The sequence below is a fragment of the Oncorhynchus keta genome, chromosome 2, assembly GCF_023373465.1.
Source record: "Oncorhynchus keta strain PuntledgeMale-10-30-2019 chromosome 2, Oket_V2, whole genome shotgun sequence".
Lineage (NCBI taxonomy): Eukaryota > Metazoa > Chordata > Actinopteri > Salmoniformes > Salmonidae > Oncorhynchus > Oncorhynchus keta.
In genome coordinates this window covers 57,338,647-57,357,580 of record NC_068422.1, presented here as the reverse complement: position 1 = coordinate 57,357,580, position 18,934 = coordinate 57,338,647, and the positions used below count along the sequence as shown (strand labels likewise).

Genomic DNA, 18,934 nt, shown 5'->3' with positions numbered 1-18,934 from the left:
CCTATCCCGAAGAAGATTTATGTAGTGTCGTGTTGTCTCTCTTGTCGTGATGTGTTTTTTGTCCTATATTTTTATTACATTTGTTTTTATTTTAATCCTAGCCCCCGTCCCCGCAGGAGACCTTTTGCCTTTTTGTAGGCCGTTATTGTAAATAAGAATTTGTTCTTAACAGTCTTGCCCAGTTAAGTAAAGCTTAAATACAAATGAAAAGCCTTCAGTATGCATTTGGAGTAGTTCATGATTTCGGTACATTGTGGTCACAACGGGGCATGTTAACAGCAACAGGAACACCAATAAAAAATGGACTAGAGGTAGAGGCATTATTAGAAGCATGTCAGTTGCCCCGTAAATTAGCAGTAGTGAAATGTGAAGCTTATACTAGTCGCAGATAAAATATCCATAGGTAATCGTAGAGCAGACAAAATGGCTAAGGCGGCTGCCTTGGTGAGAGAAAGTGTTACAGAATCAAATCAAATTTCAAATCAAATTTATTTATATAGCCCTTCGTACATCAGCTGATATCTCAAAGTGCTGTACAGAAACCCAGCCTAAAACCCCAAACAGCAAGCAGGTGTAGAAGCACGGTTGCTAGGAAAAACTCCCTAGAAAGGCCAAAACCTAGGAAGAAACCTAGAGAGGAACCAGGCTATGTGGGGTGGCCAGTCCTCTACGCGCTGGGACCACCAGGTTAGGTGGCTTCATCTGGCTGTGCCGGGTGGAGATTATAACAGAACATGGCCAAGATGTTCAAATGTTCATAAATGACCAGCAAGGTCCAATAATAATAAGGCAGAACAGTTGAAACTGGAGCAGCAGCACGGCCAGGTGGACTGGGGACAGCAAGGAGTCATCATGTCAGGTAGTCCTGAGGCATGGTCCGTGCTTTTACACCTGCATTGTTTGCTGTTTGGGGTTTTAGGCTGGGTTTCTGTACAGCACTTTGAGATATCAGCTGATGTACGAAGGGCTATATAAATACATTTGATTTGATTTGATTTGATCCTAGGGCTCAGGTCCTCCGAGAGAGAGAAAGAAAGAGAGAAAGAGAGAAAGAGAGAATTAGAGAGAGCACACTTAAATTCACACAGGACACTGAATAGGACAGGAGAAGTACTCCAGATATAACAAACTGACCCTAGCCCCCCGACACATAAACTACTGCAGCATAAATACTGGAGGCTGAGACAGGAGGGGTCAGGAGACACTGTGGCCCCATCCGAGGACACCCCCGGACAGGGCCAAACAGGAAGAATATAACCCCACCCACTTTGCCAAAGCACAGCTCCCACACCACTAGAGGGAGAAATCTTCAACCACCAACTTACCATCCTGAGACAAGGCTGAGTATAGCCCACAAAGATCTCCGCCACGGCACAACCCAAGGTGGGGGGGGCGCCAACCCAGAACCACATGTGAATATAGTTAATACGAAGGCTGGCATTGTGAGACTAAAAGATTTACAGCAGCAAACTAACAAAAAATAAATATGGGTGTGGTTAGAGCAGGGACCCTATCCTACCCTAACCCTATCACTGGAAGGCCCGTGGCGCCAAGTGGGACACATGTTACTCTTTCTGAAATGTATCATAAATTGGCTGTGAATATGTACTCTCAGTTCAAGACGACGTGGTGGGGAAAGGGCGTGTTAGGGACATTTCGGGACTGGGTTAAAAGATGTGTGATATGTGCCCAACATAATATTGCACCAACAATTCCTTCTCCTGCCCGACAGCAACCCTTGCCGGAAGGACCATTCACATCATTGCAGATTGATTTTATAGGGCCACTCCCTCGAAGCAGGGGGAAGACCCATGCATTGGTGGTGGTGGGCAGATTTTCAAGAAGGACGGAAGTATTTGCAACTTCCACAGCATCAGCGATACCGAGAATTTGTCTTATTTGGGACATTAGATTCCGGGAACGCATTTCACTCCTAAAGTGCTACAAGCGGCTTTGGGAATCTCCCATGCTTTTCATTGTCCATAGCGGCATGGATTACAGAGCGTCAGAATCGTTCGATTAAGGAGAAATTGGCCAAGACTTTAGGTACCAAAGGGAAGGACTCGGTTACGAATTTAACCGTGGTACTGATGTCAATGAGGGTGTCAACTTACGCCACTACTGGACTCGCGCCACACGAAGTGGTGACTGGTAGACCGATGAGGGTTCCAGGGGCTGTTATCCACATGTCACAAATTAGTGATTTGGCAATAATGGGAGAATCTATGTTGTCATATTGTCAGCAAATGACCCATGCGTTGCAGTGTGTATATTCCCAGGTGAAAGCAGCACACAAGGAACAGGCGCCAGGAGATAACAGAGAGCACAGGCTGACTCCTGGAGATCAAGTGTACATCAAGATTCACCAAGCGGGGGTGTTGAGACGGCGTTGGTCAGGACCACACACTGTACTACTTAATGCACTCCAAAACCTAGGTCTAATTTGCAAGAGACAGCATTAGAATCGGGAAAAGTATTTGTATACAGATGGCTCTAGTTACATGACCACAGAAGGGAAGAGAGTTACGGGTTACGCTGTGTGTGATGGCAGAGGAGTAGTGAAGGCTGGCCCAATGTCAGCCTCTGTGTCAGCCCAGGGGGCAGAGTTACATGCACTGGCCGAGGCTTGTAGGTTGTCCGAAGGGGAGAATATAACAATACAAGTCAGTTCGTCAAATAGAGCGGACAACTATAGGTGCTGTTATTGTGTAATGCAAACGTCTAGGAGATACAACTGCTCAGCCGCAAAGTGGTTGGCCAGACAAGCCCACAGAACGGGACTGCCGAGTGATGAAGCACTTAGTAAATAAAATTAATCTGTCCTCAGTTGTTTGTGTTTCATCTGAAGAGGAAATACCAGGTAATAATTTACCAAAAAGACATTACTAACCCCACATTACCCTGGCTTGGCCCTATCTGTCTCTCAAACACAGAAATGATCAGGTTTGGATACCAATACCCATCATGCATCTGACCAATGGGAAGAAGCCCTTTTACATCCTTTTCAATTGAACAGCATGAATTAACATCTAAATGTCTTCAGATACTACACACACATCAATAACCTTGAGCACACAGCATATCAATAATGGTGCAACCATGAATACAATATGGGATATGAACATGTACGTCCACCCGGGATATGAGACTTCCCGTATCCCATACACTGAATAAATCATGCACTCTTGAACGCATCCCCTTTCCTGTCAATTCCCTGACCAGGAATGAACAGTTAACCCTCTACAATCAATGAAGAAATACCAGGTAATAATTTACCAAAAGGACATCACTAACCCCAAGTTATAGCATTAATGAATATGTGCTTATCATAAACCATTAACGTTTGCAATGTCTGATTATTGATAAAAGGCATGTCTTTAGATTATGTAACGACGATCGTCACAGCCCCTTTGACGTTCCATGAAATGCACTTTGTGGCAAAATCCTGCACGCAGCCTTCACCGTGCGCTGCTACTTTATGAGCGCTTTAGCAGTAGGAAGGAGGAGATAAAGATAGCTCTTCCGGCTTTCTGGAGGTAATTCTCAGTTGGCACAGCAGTTTGATAGTGTGTGCAATGCTGCAGAAGTCCAGTTAATTTTCAGAGTGTTTAAGTGTTCTAGGTTAAGTGTTAAGTGTTCCAGCTCTAGGTCGTGGTTGTTATCTTTTGGGACCGCACCGGTTATTGATCGCATGGATTAGTAGTAACATTGTTGTGAAGCTTTGATATGCAAAGCAACAAACCATCAGACAGACAGACAGTGCAACTGCAAGTCAACAGCTAAGACACCCTCTCTCCCTTCCCTCTATCGTTCCAGTGCTTCACACTGCAGCAGACTTTCTTATATTTTGATGCGCTTCCTATTGATGTTCAGTGTCGCTGGACTATTATTGCCCTGCCAGACGTATTTGGGTTGACATTTTAGTTAAAGGGAGGTTGCTTGAGAGTTTATCGTGTATTCTTATTTGAACTGTATTGATATGGTGTGGTACTATTAACATGTGGCTGAGAAGATTTTCGACATTTAAGGCCTTTGTTTTGTCTGTGAAACCCCCTCCCATTCATACCCTCTGCAATCCTCCAATGGCAGGTAATACACATTATTGCAAATCCTTTAATGTTGATGACTGGGTTCTATCTTATAAAGTATAAACTGGAAACAGGAGACAAGGGGCTGTGAGACATGGGTTTAACTCAGGACACATGAAAGGTGGGGTGTATACAAAGGGTACAGGGCATCAGAAGACGAACTGCAGAGGAACTAATAATTTTTGAGATGGGAAATGGGCCAATAAACCCGGGGGAAGAGTTTGCGGGATTCCACCTGGAGGGGCAGATCCCGGGTGGATAGCCATACCTTCTGCCCGAGACGATGCCGGGTTCTGATGGCGATTTGCTTGTCGTCGATACCTAGAGGTGGTCTTGAAGAGGGCCGACGGGCTCTCCTCTAGGTACAACGACAGCGGCTGACAAACATCTGAGCAGAAGGTATGCTGACATTTTCCTCCTTCTCGGGGAAGAGCGGGGGCTGAAACCCCAGGGAACATTCAATAGGCGATAGGCCCTTGGCAGAGCAGGGAAGGGTGTTGCGTGCGTATTCCACCCACACCAGCTGCTGGCTCTAGATGGTGGGGTTGGCGGAGACCAGGCCGAAAAGAGTTGTCTCAAGTTCCTGGTTGGCTCACTCCTACTGGCCATTAGATTGAGGGTGGAATCCAGAAGACAGGCTGGCCAATGACCCAAATGAGGGTGCAGAATGCCTTCCAGAACCGGGATGAGAACTGAGGGCCCCGGTCGGAGACCTTGTCCATGGGCAGTCCGTGGATCCGGAAAACGTGCTGCGCCATGAGCTGTCTCCTTGGCTGAGGGTAGTTTGGGGAGAGGAATGAAGGTGGGCGGCCTTGGAACACCGGTTGACCACCGTCAGGATCGCAGTGTTGACCTCAGACGGGGGGAGACCCATGACGAAATCCAGGGATATGTGGGACCAGGGACGGTGAGTAACATGCAGAGGTTGCAGAAGGCCAGCCGGAGCTTGCCGAGAAGTCTTGTTCTAAGCACACACTGGGCAAACGGCGACAAATGCGGAGACGTCAGGTTGCACAAATGCCGGCGCGAATCCGGGCAGCAGGCTAGTCTGGAGGAGAGGGCCCACTCCGGGCACAAACATCCGGCTATCAGGAACCCCCGGGGTTCGGCTGGGAACGCTATGCCTCCCGGACCTGTTTCCCTATACACCATCTGAGTGCCGCTGCCAGGCACGAGGTGGGAAGAGTGGTCTCTGGCTCCGGGGTAATAGCCGTGGGGCTATAATGGCGAGACAGTGGATCCGACTTGACATTCTTGGATCCCGGCCGATATGAGAGGGAGAAGTTGAACCGTGTGAACAGCAGGGCCCATCTAGCTTGCCTGGAGTTGAGGCGTCTGGCGGTGCGGAGATACTCCAGATTTTTGTGGTCGGTCCATACAATAAACGGTTGTTCCGCCCCTTCCAGCTAGTGCCTCCATTCCTCCAACGCCATCTTCACTGTGAGAAGCTCACAATTTCACATCGTAGTTTTTCTCCATGGCATTGAAGCGATGGGAGAAGAAGGCACAGGTATGTAGTTTCAGGTCCAGGTCAGAACACTGGGACAGGACCGCCCCCACTCCTACATGTGATGAATCAGCCTCCACCACGAACTGACGGGAAGGGTCAGGATGAACCAGAATGGGAGCAGTGGTGAGGTGGTGTTTGAGGTCCCGGAACGCCCTGTCACCAGCAGGCAACCACGTGAACTGAACCTTGGGAGAAGTGAGTGCTGACAGGGGGGAAGCCAGGGCGCTGTAACCCCGAATGGAGCGTCAATAGAAGTTGGCGAACGTCAGGATATGGGCAAAGGTACAGGACGTCAGGCAGGCTCAGGGCCAGGGCCAGGAGCAGGCAGAGTGGACAGGCGGGCGGGCTCAGGGTCAGGACAGGGAACGGTCAAAACCAGGGGGATGAGAAAGGAGAGACTGGGAAAAATCAGGAGCTGATACAAAAAACGCTGGTTGACGTGACAAACTGGCAACAGGCAAACAGAGAACACAGGTATAAATACACAGGGATAATAGGGAAGATGGGTGACACCTGGAGGGGGGTGGATACAATCACAAATACAGGTGAAACAGATCAGGGTGTGACTGGCTATCTGGCAAACAGGCTACACTCTATGCAGTCTCTTCTGCTGATGTGTGTGTGTGTGGCGGTGGTACTCTATCTATCCTACTCTTTTCCTTTCGGAAGGGTTAATACCTGACTGGCGCCCAAACAAAATCCTTATCTTTACTCCTCTCTAACAATACCGCTACAACTTGATGGTATTATATCATCCACCCTGAGCACCCCCGTTACACACCCCTGTCATTAGAGCACAGAGTGAAAAAGCAATGAATCCCCAAAACCCCCAGGATAACTTGTCTCAGACTAATAATGTAAGATAATTGGGTATGGAAAAGAAACATGACAACATTAGAGCTAAATAATTCTCTCTCCAGTAAAATTACCAAAATCAAACAAGTAGGATGTATATATATGTATATACAACAAAAATAATTTCTGTGCAACTTTGAAAGATTGCTGGGTATAAATAACGTTCAAAATGTACAAGGTTGAAGTAAAGAACAAACAAAAACAATGTAGCCTCGGCACATTTAAAACTGTAATATACTATGCTTCTCGGCATTCAGGACATGGATTATGTCATGGATGGGCCGCCCCCTGGTGGTGAGGGTGGGCAACAACATATCCGCCACTCTGACCCTCAACACGGGGGCCCCTCAGGGGTTCGTGCTCAGTCCCCTCCTATACTCCCTGTTCACACACGACTGCGTGGCCGCATACGACTCCAACACGATCATTACGTTTTACGATGACACAATGGTGGTAGGCCTGATCACTGATGATGATGAGACAGCCTACGGGGAGAAGGTCAGAGACAACGCCTATTCCACCTCAGTAGACTGAAAAGATTAGGCATGAGCCATCAGATCCTCAAAAATTTCTACAGCTGTACCCCTGAGAGCATCTTGACTGGCTGCATCACCGTTTGGTATGGCAACTGCTAGGCATTCGACCACAAGACACTGCAGAGGGTAGTGCGTATGGCCCAGTACACCATGAATATGGTTTTACTGCAAATTGTACATACATTTTAAAGAATAAAGCGAGAGCTAACGGAAAACACGTCAGTCGCACATTGCGCATCTAGTGGCCCCCCGAGAGGAAAGATTTTTTAAGGTTAGCGAAACGTTGCTCTTTCTCCCTGGATTTTCAAACATCTATACTCTAAGTGATATGTGTGTATTTTCCCTCCCAAAGAAACAGAGTTTTATTTTACTTAATCTCAGAATAGCCATTGTTATATACTTAGAATAGATTAACATAAAGGAGTTTGCAAGACAGACAAACAGATCTGTGACTAGACTAATGTACTGGTAATCGGATGCGTATACTACTTGTATCCATTGTTGTGCTAGTCATCATTGAATAACACAGTCATAATTACTTGTTCATGTATGCTGTGTTATTGCCAAGCATCTGGTCAATATAGTAACACCATCTGCAAAACAGGGACACAGTGAAGGAAATAGCTGGGTTTATTTTAACAACCTCAAGCTCATAGGGGACTGGGCTTGTCTGGGCTTGGGCTCTGACCAAAGACACTTGTACAACAGTATGTGTCTGTTAGAAGTAAATTAATATTTTACCCCCTTTGCCTCTGCACACAACCACGTGGTTAAAGAGTGACTTACAGGAGCAATTTGGGCTAAATGCCTTGCTCGAGGGCACATTGACAGGTTTTTAACATAGTTGGCTTTGGGATTCGTACCAGTGACCTTTCGATTACTGGCCTAATGCTTTTATTCACCTGCAGCCCCAGATTATATTATATTATATTATATTGAATCATATCCTAAAAGGGAGATTACAGGCTAACAATTACAGGCTACTGATCCAGAATCAGGTAAATTGAACAGAGAAAAGCTCAAGTTGATCGCAGTGAAACTGAAACTGGTTTTAATTCAGTCAATACTACATTCAAACTCTCGTCAGTGCCAGTCACTCACTCACTCACTCACTCACTCACTCACTCACTCACTCACTCACTCACTCACTCACTCACTCACTCACTCACTCACTCTACAAGAAGAACTCAATGACACTGATCTTTTAGATCAGCTCCAAAAGCTAGTATCCGCCACACAGTATTAACATTCACATGCTAATTGTATGATTTCATTATCTTCCTTTCTGCATCACAAGATTAAAGGGGACTTAAAGGAAGGGCTTTACGGTTTATTTTGTATTATTTTTTCAGTCAGTGTTTAAACTGTGAGTGCTGATTACCATTGGAGATCAGGAATTATAAATGACACACTCACTCACTCACTCACTCACTCACTCACTCACTCACTCACTCACTCACTCACTCACTCACTCACTCACTCACTCACTCACTCAAGACGTCAAATGCATTACAACAAGCACCAAAGAAAATAGAGAATAACAATCTATTTTCTATTTTCTTTTCTTGAGTAAGTGAGGGAGTGACTGTGTCATTTGTTTTATTAAGGTTAATGAGATAATAATAATGATCTGTAATATAATGACCATAGGGTCAAGGGTTACACTGAGTGGAGTATTAGGCCAGACTGGTTCATTTCCTGGATACCTAAAACTGTGTGCCTGTGTGTACAAGACAGTGTTTGTGCTAAACCATTGAGCAGTAGAAAAAATGTGTCACTGACAGGTCAAATTGTCCACTCATTTCCTGACAATCTAAGTCATATGGGATCAGTGTCGTGGCAATAGAAAAAGCAAAAGAGAGAGAGGGAGTGAGTGAGAAAGAAAATGTGAGAAAGATCCCTCTTTTGTGGTTTAGTAGCAGGTTAGGATAATTAACGTAGCAAGTTAGGACAATTAGGTTAAGCATAGAAAATGCTTAAAAAGATAAAATGCTACAATTGTCCGCGACGCGACTCGAACATGCAACTTGGTCCATAGCTCTACTCCATCTATCCACAACTCTCGTTGCTGAAGTGTTATACAAAGACTGAAAATGCCAGCTATCAAACTGGTGCCTAAAGCTATATTGTACCAATTTATTTGATAGCGTCTCATATCTGTACAATATCAACACAAATCAAAATATTTGAAGTCATCATTATGATGGATGAACGTCTTAGATGTCACAGATGTTGCCCATGGAAAGATTATGTTTGCCTGTCTGATTCCATCCATACCACCTTCAGACAATGTTACAGCAATGTTTTATTGGTTTCGAGAGTGAAGAGTGAAGAGATTCCTCAATCAGGGCTAAGCACTTGTCTCCTATTTCATTTAAATGAGAAACGGAATAGAAATGTGGAGGGTTGATGAGGAGTGTGTCACACTGTGATCTTTTTTTCACTAATTGATCTTTTGACCAATCAGATCAGCTCTGATGAAGTTCTGATGTGAAACGATCTGATGTGATTGGTCAAAATACCAATTAGTGGAAAAAATATCACAATTGGGCTGCCTGTCTAAACACAGCCTAATGCCCTCATATCAATCCTTATCGAACACAGATAACAATTGTGCCCTGCAACTGTCAAAAAGCATTTATTGAGAGGATAGAGACATATTTTCGTAGTTGTTTTTTTAACCTACAGTGCCATGTTGAATGAGATATCCCATGATGTCTTTGTCTTTCGCTTGCTTGTACTGTAACAGAAAATGTAATGTATTGTATAATCTTATATTGGTAATTTTCTGAAAGGTTGACTAACCATTGTTTATGTATGTCAAGTCATTTTTTTATTAGGCCACTTTCACCTGAGAGAATTGTACAATCTGCCCAGTAGCCTAATATAGAACTGCCCTGAATCTGAATCTTGACTGTCTGAATCATATTTGTACTAAACCACATTAAAGTGAGAGAAAAGTACAATCAGCCCAGTCTACAGTATAATCTCTATTTTCTGTACATTAACTATATACATGCAATGAACATTTATAAGCACATCATGAACATGACTATATAGTTGAAGTCGGAAGTTTACATACACCTTAGCCAAGTAGATTTAAACCATTTCTGACATTTAATCCTAGTAAAAATTCCCTGTCTTAGGTCAGTTAGGATCACCACTTTATTTTAAGAATGTGAAATGTTAGAATAATAGTAGAGAGAATGAATTATTTCAGCTTTTATTACTTTCATCACATTCCCAGTGGGTCAGAAGTTTGCATATACTCAATTAGTATTTGGTAGCATTGCCTTTAAATTGTTTAACTTGGGTCAAATGTTTCAGGTAGACTTCCACAAGCTTCCCACAATAAGTTGGGTGAATTTTGGCACATTTCTCCTGACAGAGCTGGTGTAACTAAGTCAGGTTTGTAGGCCTCCTTGCTCGCACACGCTTTTTTAGTTCTGCCCACAAATGTTCTGTACGGTTGAGGTCAGGGCTTTGTGATGGCCACTCAATACCTTGACTTTGTTATCCTTAAGCCATTTTGCCACAACTTTGGAAGTATGCTTGGGGTCATTGTCCATTTGGAAGACCCGTTTGCAACCAAGCTTTAACTTCCTGACTGATGTCTTGAGATGTTGCTTCAATATATCCACATAAATTTTGTTCCTCATGACGTCATCTATTTTGTGAAGTGCACCAGTCCCTCCTGCAGCAAAGCACGAACACAATATGATGCTGCCACCCCCGTAATTCACGGTTGGGATGGTGTTCTTCGGCTTGCAAGCCTCCCCCTTTTTCCTCCAAACATAACGATGGTCATTATGGCCAAACAGTTCTATTTTTGTTTCATCAGACTAGAGGATGTTTCTTCAAAAAGTACGGTCTTTGTCCCCATGTGCAGTTGCAAACCGTAGTCTGGCTTTTTTATTGTGGTTTTGGAGCAGTGGCTTCTTCTTTGCTGAGCGGCCTTTCAGGTTATGTCGATATAGGACTCGTTTTACTGTGGATATAGATAATTTTGTACCTGTTTCCTCCAGCATCTTCACAAGGTCCTTTGCTGTTGTTCTGGGATTGAATTGCACTTTTCGCACCAAAGTATGTTCGTCTCTCCTTCCTGAGCGGTATGACAGCTGCATGGTCCCATGGTGTTTATACTTGAGTATTATTGTTTGTACAGATGAACGTGGTACATTCATGCGTTTGGAAATTGAACCAGACTTGTGGAGGTCTACAATTTTTTCTGAGGTCTTGGCTGATTTCTTTTGATTTTCGCATGATGTCAATCAAAGACGCACTGAGTTTGAAGGTAGGCCTTGAAATACATCCACAGGTACACCTCCAATTGACTCAGATTATGTCAATTAGGCTATCAGAAGTTTCTAAAGCCATGACATAATTTTCTGGAATTTTCCAAGCTGTTTAAAGGCACAGTCAACTTAGTGTATGTAAACTTCTGACCCACTGGAATTGTGATATAGTGAAGTAATCTGTCTGTAAACAATTGTTGGAAAAATGAATTGTGTCATGCACAGAGTAGATGTCCTTACCGACTTGCCAAAACTATAATTTGTTAAGAAGAAATTTGTGGAGTGTTTGAAAAACGAGTTTTAATGATTCCAACCTAAGTGTATGTTAACTTCTGACTTCAACTATTGCTACATAGATGATTATTAGAGCTTATCTTCTACAAGGGGTGAATTCTAACGTCGGATTTTCACTTAGTCATGCATTCATATCAATGGGAGCAAGACTAAGTGAAAATTTGACAAGTGGAATTTAGGATTCGTCTCAAAATAGTTTGTTCTAAGTTGTTTACTCATAGTTTTCTACTCCTCCGTAGCTGAATTCGTCCGGCCTACTGACTATGCCCCGGAGTCCCACGTCCAGTGAGGATGAGATGGCCCAGAGTTGTTCTGACTACTCAGAGGACTCCGCCTCTGACAGCTCCCGTGAGGAGACCATCTACGAGACCATAAGAGCCACCGCCGAGCCGGCCCCCAGACAAATGGACGACATACACACTCACTCCCTGGTCGTCCGCATCGTCATCCCTGACCTGCAGCAGACAGTGAGTGTGTGTGTGTGTGTGTGTGTGTGTGTGTGTGTGTGTGTGTGTGTGTGTGTGTGTGTGTGTGTGTGTGTGTGTGTGTGTGTGTGTGTGTGTGTGTGTGTGTGTGTGTGTGTGTGTGTGTGTGTGTGTGTGTGTGTGTGCGCGCGCTGTTTGTATAAGCCAGAAAGATCAAACATCATTGTTTGATGTACCAACTTATGGGTTACCTTTAGAGGGTTTTTTTCACCCATTTTTCTTTTTAAAGGATAGAACTGTTTACTCCTAGACTCATAGACCGAATCACAGGTTTTGAATGTCTGGCTTGTAAAATAAATAAAAATGATGAAATGAAGTCTTAGATTACACATGCTAACATCCTCTCTTTCTCTCATTTCCCTTTGGTATAATACCTTTGATTTAAGCCAGCTCTGGCCATCCATTATCCTGGCTGTGTTGCATCATTTCGCCTGTCGGAGAACACACGCTGTGTTAACAATCTGTGGGTGTTGTATGGGCGTTGTATCTCGCAAATGTATGGGGACATGTATGTCACTCTGCATTCCTCTCTTATTACCAGACTTAGCTTCAAATACTATTTTAAATATTTTCAAATACTTGAGCTGGGATTGATTGACCGTGCCTGGTGCAGCATCCCGGCGTTGCCTCTTCACTGATGATGCTGAGACTGGTGTTTTGCGGCACTTGTGAGGCATCTGTCCAGTCTGTCCAGAGTTTGCAACTCTGCCTTGAAGGCCAGCATCCTGGAGTCGCCTCTTCACTGTTGACGTTGAGACTGGTGTTTTGCTGGTACTATTTAACCTCTTAGGTTGACCCGACACGCAGGCGTCCCATATAGACATCTGGAAATGCAAATGCGCTACGCTAAATGCTAATAGCACTCGTTAAAACTCAAACGTTCATTAAAACACACATGCAGGGTACTGAATTAAAGCTACACTCGTTGTGAATCCAGCCAACAAGTCAGATTTTTAAAATGCTTTTCGGCGAAAGCATGAGAAGCTATTATCTGATAGCATGCAACACCCCTAAAGACCCGCAGGGGACGTAAACAAAATAATTAGCATAGTCGGCGCTACACAAAATGCATAAATAAAATATAAAATATTCATTACCTTTGACGATCTTCTTTGTTGGCACTCCTAGATGTCCCATAAACATCACTATTGGGTCTTTTTTTCGATTAAATCGGTCCATATATAGCCTAGATATCGATTTATGAAGACTGTGTGATCAAGGGAAAAAACAGCATTTTATAACGCAAAGTAATTTTTTAAAATTAAAAAAGTCAACGATAAACTTTCACAAAACACTTCGAAATACTTTTCTAATGCAACTTTAGGTATTAGTAAACTTTAATAATCGATCAAATTGATCACGAGGCGATGTATATTCTATAGTTCTCCGTCTTGAAATAATGTCCGGATAAATCTCAACCAAAATATCCGGTCGGAGACCGGAAGAAATGGGCTGTCTCTTGTTCGTTTGACCAAGAAACAAATCCTAGGCAAATGACAAGACTGTTGACATCGTGTGGAATCTGTAGGAATTGCAATCTCGGCTCCAGGTAATGTGGTTCCCATTCAACAATACATTCAAGTGGCGCATTGATATATTTTCCAATTTTCAGTGATCAGATTTTCCTGCGCTTTTCGATGAAACGCACGTTCTGTTATAGTCACAGCCGTGATTTAACCAGTTGTCACACCCTGGTCGAAGTATTTTGTGTTTATCTTTATGTATTGGGTCAGGCCAGGGTGTGGCATGGGGTTTTTGTATTGTGGTGTGTTTTGGTATATAGTGGGATTGTAGCTAGTGGGGTGATCTAGCAGAGTCTATGGCTGTCTGGAGTGGTTCTCAATCAGAGTCAGGTGTTTATCGTTGTCTCTGATTGGGAACCATATTTAGGCAGCCATATTCTTTGGTTGTTTTGTGGGTGATTGTCCTTAGTGTCCTTGTAACTATCTGCTGTTAGTTTGCACCAGTTTTGGCTGTTTCGGTTTTCGTTACGTTTATTTTATTTTTTTATTGATTCGTGTTAACGTTTGTTTTATTAAACATGGATTGCAATCTACACGCTGCGTTTTGGTCCAACTCTCCTTCACCACACCTAGAAAACCGTTACAGAATCACCCACCGTAAACGGACCAAGCAGCGTGTCAACAGGCAGGAGCAGCCCAAAGAGGAGATGCGTAATAAGGATTTCTGGACATGGGAGGAAATCCTCGACGGGAGAGGACCCTGGGCTAAACCAGGGGAGTGTAGCCGCCCAAAGGTGGAACAGTTGGAGGCAGCGAGGAGAGCAGAGTCAGCCGGAGAGAGGAGCCGTCGATATGAGGGAACACGGTTGGCAAGGAAGCCTGAGAGTCAGCCCCAAAAATGTCTTGGGGGGCTCAGGGAGAGAGTGGCAGAGTCAGGAGTCAGACCTGAGCCAACTCTCCCTGTTTATTGTGAGGAGCCAAGGAGGAGACCAGAACCAGAGCCGGTGTTGGAGGTGAGCGAAGCAGAGACTGTGAAGGAGTTAATGGGGAAATTGGAGGAGAGAGAAATGAGGGAGTTGCTGTGTTGGTGCTTTTTGCATCGAATTCGCCTGACGGAGCGTGTCGGGGATTTGATGGCACCTGGGTCAGCGCTCCATAATCGTCCTGAGGTGCGTGTTAGTCGGCTGGTGAAGTTGGTGCCAGCCTCACGCACCAGGCCTAATGTGCGCATCCTTAGCCTTGCACGTCCTGTGCCAACACTGCTCTCAAGATCTCCAGTACGCCTTCACGGTCTAGCCCATCCTGTGCCACCTCCACACACCAGCCCTCCGGTGGCAGCTCCCCGCACCAGGCTTCCTGTGCGTGTCCTCGGCCCAGTACCACCAGTGCCAGTGCCAGCACCACGCATCAGGCCTACAGTGCGCCTCGCCTCTCCTGCGCTGCCGGAGCCTCCCGCCTGTTCAGCGCTATCAGAGCCTTCTTCCTCTACAGCGCTGCTGGAGTCTCCTGTCTGTTCAGCGCAGCCAGAGCTGTCAGCCTGCATGGAGCAGTCAGAGCTGTCAGCCTGCATGGAGCAGCCAGAGCTGTCAGTCTGCAAGGAGCTGTCAGTCTGCAAGGAGCTGCCAGTCTGCAAGGAGCTGTCAGTCTGCAAGGAGCTGTCAGCCTGCATGGAGCAGCCAGAGCTGTCAGTCTGCAAGGAGCTGCCAGTCTGCAAGGAGCTGCCAGTCTGCAAGGTGCTGCCAGCCTGCATGGAGCAGCCAGAGCTGCCAGCCTGCATGGAGCAGTCAGAGCTGTCAGTCTGCATGGAGCAGTCAGAGCTGTCAGTCTGCATGAAGCAGCCAGAGCTGTCAGTCTGCAAAGAGCTGTCAGTCTACAAGGAGCTGCCAGTCTGCAAGGATCCGCCAGTCTGCCAGGATCCACCAGTCTGCCAGGATCCGCCAGAAGTGCCAGTCAGCCAGGATCCGCCAGAAGTGCCAGTCAGCCAGGATCCGCCAAAGGTGCCAGTCGGCCAGGATCTGCCAGTCGGCCAGGATCTGCCAGTCAGCCAAGATCCATCAACCTGCCTGAGCTTCCTCTCACTCCTGAGCTTCCTCTCACTCCCGAGCTTTCTCTCACTCCCGAGCTTTCTCTCACTCCCGAGCTTTCTCTCACTCCCGAGCTTTCTCTCACTCCCGAGCTTCCCCTCAGTCCCGAGCTTCCCCTCAGTCCCGAGCTGCCCCTCAGTCCCGATCTGCTCCTCAGTCCAGTGGGGTTCTGGGTGAGGACTACTAGGCCATGGTCGGCGGCGAGGGTGGACTATCCAAGGACGCGAGGAGGAGGGACTAAGAAGGTGATTGAGTGGGTTCCACGTCCTGCGCCGGAGCCGCCACCATGGACAGACGCCCACCCGGACCCTCCCTATTGTTTTTTGAGGTGCGTCCGGGAGTCCGCACCTTAGGGGGGGGGGTCTGTCACGCCCTTGTCAAGGTATTTTGTGTTTATCTTAATTTATTTGGTCAGGCCAGGGTGTGGCATGGGGGTTTTGTATGTGGTGTGTTGGTATTGGGATTGTAGCTTAGTGGGGTGTTCTAGTTAAGTCTATGGCTGTCTGAAGTGTTTCTCAATCAGAGGCAGGTGTTTATCGTTGTCTCTGATTGGGAACCATATTTAGGCAGCCATATTCTTTATGTGTTTCGTGGATGATTGTCCTTAGTGTCCTCTCCAAAGTGGAGATGCTGAAAAAAATCTTTGTCCGTGCTACGGTAGTCTGTATCGGTTCGCTAATACCAGCAGAGGCCCAGTTCACCCCCCCCAAAAATTGTATATATATTGTTTTTTAAATTCGATTTTAAAGGGGGTGCTGAAGCACCCTCAACACCCCTATTTCCCACAGCTATGGCAGCACCTATATCTTCAGCACAGATTCTGTCAGACTTGGGCCCTGGCAGTGAATAATGGTGTTCCAAATAAGGCACCGTTGCTCTAGAGCACACAAAGAACTGTATGTACCTCGGGCTAAACACCTAAACACCACAGGTAACTTCCACGAGACTGTGGACGCTCTAAGAGACAAGGCAAGAAGGGCCTTCTATGCCATCAAAAGAAACATAAAACTCGACATCCCAATTAGGATCTGGCTAAAAATATTTCAGTCAGCTATAGGGACAAACTCCCAATTGAGACTGCATGCAGAATCCTGCAAAATATTCTTTGTGTACAACGCAAAACCCAAAATAATGCATATAATTGGGACTATACCTGCTAGTTATCCAGAAAAGAGCTGTTAAATTCTACAACCACCTAAAAGGAAGCAATTACCACACGTTCCACCACAAAGCACTCACCTACAGAGAGATTATCATAGAGAACAGTTCCCTCAGCCCTCATCAATCTACACACAATATCCCATAATGACGAAGCAAAAACAGGTTTTTACATTTTTTTGCAAATGTATTAAAAATAGAAAATGAAATATCGCATTTACATAAGTATTCAGACCCTTCACTGAGTACATTGTTGAAGCACCTTTGGCAGCAATTACAGCCTTGAGTCTTCTTGGGTATGACGCTACAAGCTTGGCACACCTGTAATTTGGGGAGTTTTCTTCTCTGCAAATCCTCCCGTCCCACCTGCCCAACATCCGGTGAAATTGCAGAATGCGAAATTCAAACTACAGAATTATAAATATTTAACTTTCATAAATCACAAATGTAATACATCAAAATAAATCTTAACTTCTTGTTAATCCAGCCGCTGTGTCAGATTTCAAAAAGGCTTTACGGCGAAAGCACACCATGCGATTATCTGAGGACAGCACCCTGCACCCAAAACCATAAAAAACATATTTCAACCAGGCAGGTGCGACATGAAAGTCAGAAATAGCAATATAATAAATGCCTTTGATGATCTTCTTCTGTTGGCAATCCAAAAGGTCCCAGTTACATCACAAATGGCCCTTTTGTTCGATAATGTCCTTTTTTATATCCATAAAAACTCAGTTTAGCTGTCGCGCTTCAGTCAATAATCCACCCAGTTTCCCTCCATCAAAATGCATACAAAATGAATCCCAAACGTTACTAATAAACTTTTCCAAACAAGTCAAACAATGTTTATAATCAAACCTTAGGTACCCTAATACGTAAATAAACTATAAAATGTAAGACGGAGAATCGTTATTGTTTTTACTGGAGAAAAAAAACAAAGAATGCGCTCTCACTCACGCGCTTGGAAACACTTCTGCCTAATTTTTCCAAATACCATCCCGAAACTCTTTCTAAGGACTGTTGACATCTAGTGGAAACCCTAGGAACTGCACTCTGGGAGGACTTTGCCTTATAATAAAAGTGACAGCCATTGAAAATAGTGGTAGGCTGAATTTTCTTGGGGGGGGGGGATTGTTTGTCCTTGGGGTTTCGCCTGCCATATCAGTTCTGTTATACTCACAGACATTATCTTAACAGGTTTAGAAACTGTATATTGTTTTCTATCCAGATCTATCCAGTTATATGCATATCCTAGCTTCTGGGCCTGAGTAACTGGCAGTTTACTTTGGGCACACTTTTCATCCGGACTTGAAAATACTGCCTAATACTCAAGAGAGTAGAACCTGTTAGTCCTATAGGGGCAGTATTTCATTTTTGGATAAAAAGACGTGCCCATTTTAAGTGCAATATTTTGTCACGAAAAGATGCTCGACTATGCTTGGAATTGATAGTTTTGGAAAGAAGACACTCTTACGTTTCCAGAACTGCAAAGATTTTCACTGTGAGTGCCCTAGAACAAATGCTTCAGGCAAAACCAAGATGTTTGACCGACCAGGAAATGAACAGGATTTCTGAGGCTACGATTTCCATGATCGCCTTATATGGCTGTGAATGCGACAGGAATGAACGGACACTTTCTCTTGTTTCCCCAAGTTGTCTGCAGCATTGTGACGTATTTGTAGGCATATCATTGGAAGATTGACCATAAGAGACTACAATTGCCAAGTGTCCCGCACGGTGTCTGCGTGGAAATTGATGCGCAAAAGTCAGCTACCAGTATTTTTCCATCCGAATCAGAGAAGAATGCAGGCTTCCAGGGACGGCATTTCAATGAAGAGATATATGACAAAACACCTTGAGGATTGATTCAAACAACGTTTTCCATGTTTCAGTCGATATTATGGAGTTAATTCGGAAAAAAGTTTGACGTGTAGGTGACTGAATTTTCGGTTAGTTTCGGTAGCCAAATGCATAGTAACAAAACGGAACGTTGTGTCCTACACAAGAATCTTTCAGGAAAAACTGGACATCTGCTATGTAACTGAGAGTCTCCTCATTGAAACATCTGAAGTTCTTCAAAGGTAAATTATTTTATTTTATCCCTTTGCTGGTTTTTGTGAATATGTTGCGTGCTAAATGCTAACGCTAAATGCTAAGCTAGCTATC

General features: G+C 44.8%; 1 protein-coding gene across 2 annotated transcripts in view; it reads left to right on the top strand.

Moving 5' to 3' along the window:
• The window catches only part of LOC118402907 (SH3 and multiple ankyrin repeat domains protein 2-like), a 251,879-nt gene that overhangs the window by 72,307 nt on the left and 160,638 nt on the right, over nt 1-18,934 (top strand). For both annotated transcript variants that reach the window (XM_052478931.1, XM_052478928.1), the window contains exon 2: nt 11,818-12,045. In XM_052478931.1, coding sequence (XP_052334891.1) covers nt 11,842-12,045 — 204 coding nt within the window. In that variant the 5' untranslated portion in view covers nt 11,818-11,841. The remainder of the gene's footprint in view (nt 1-11,817; nt 12,046-18,934) is intronic.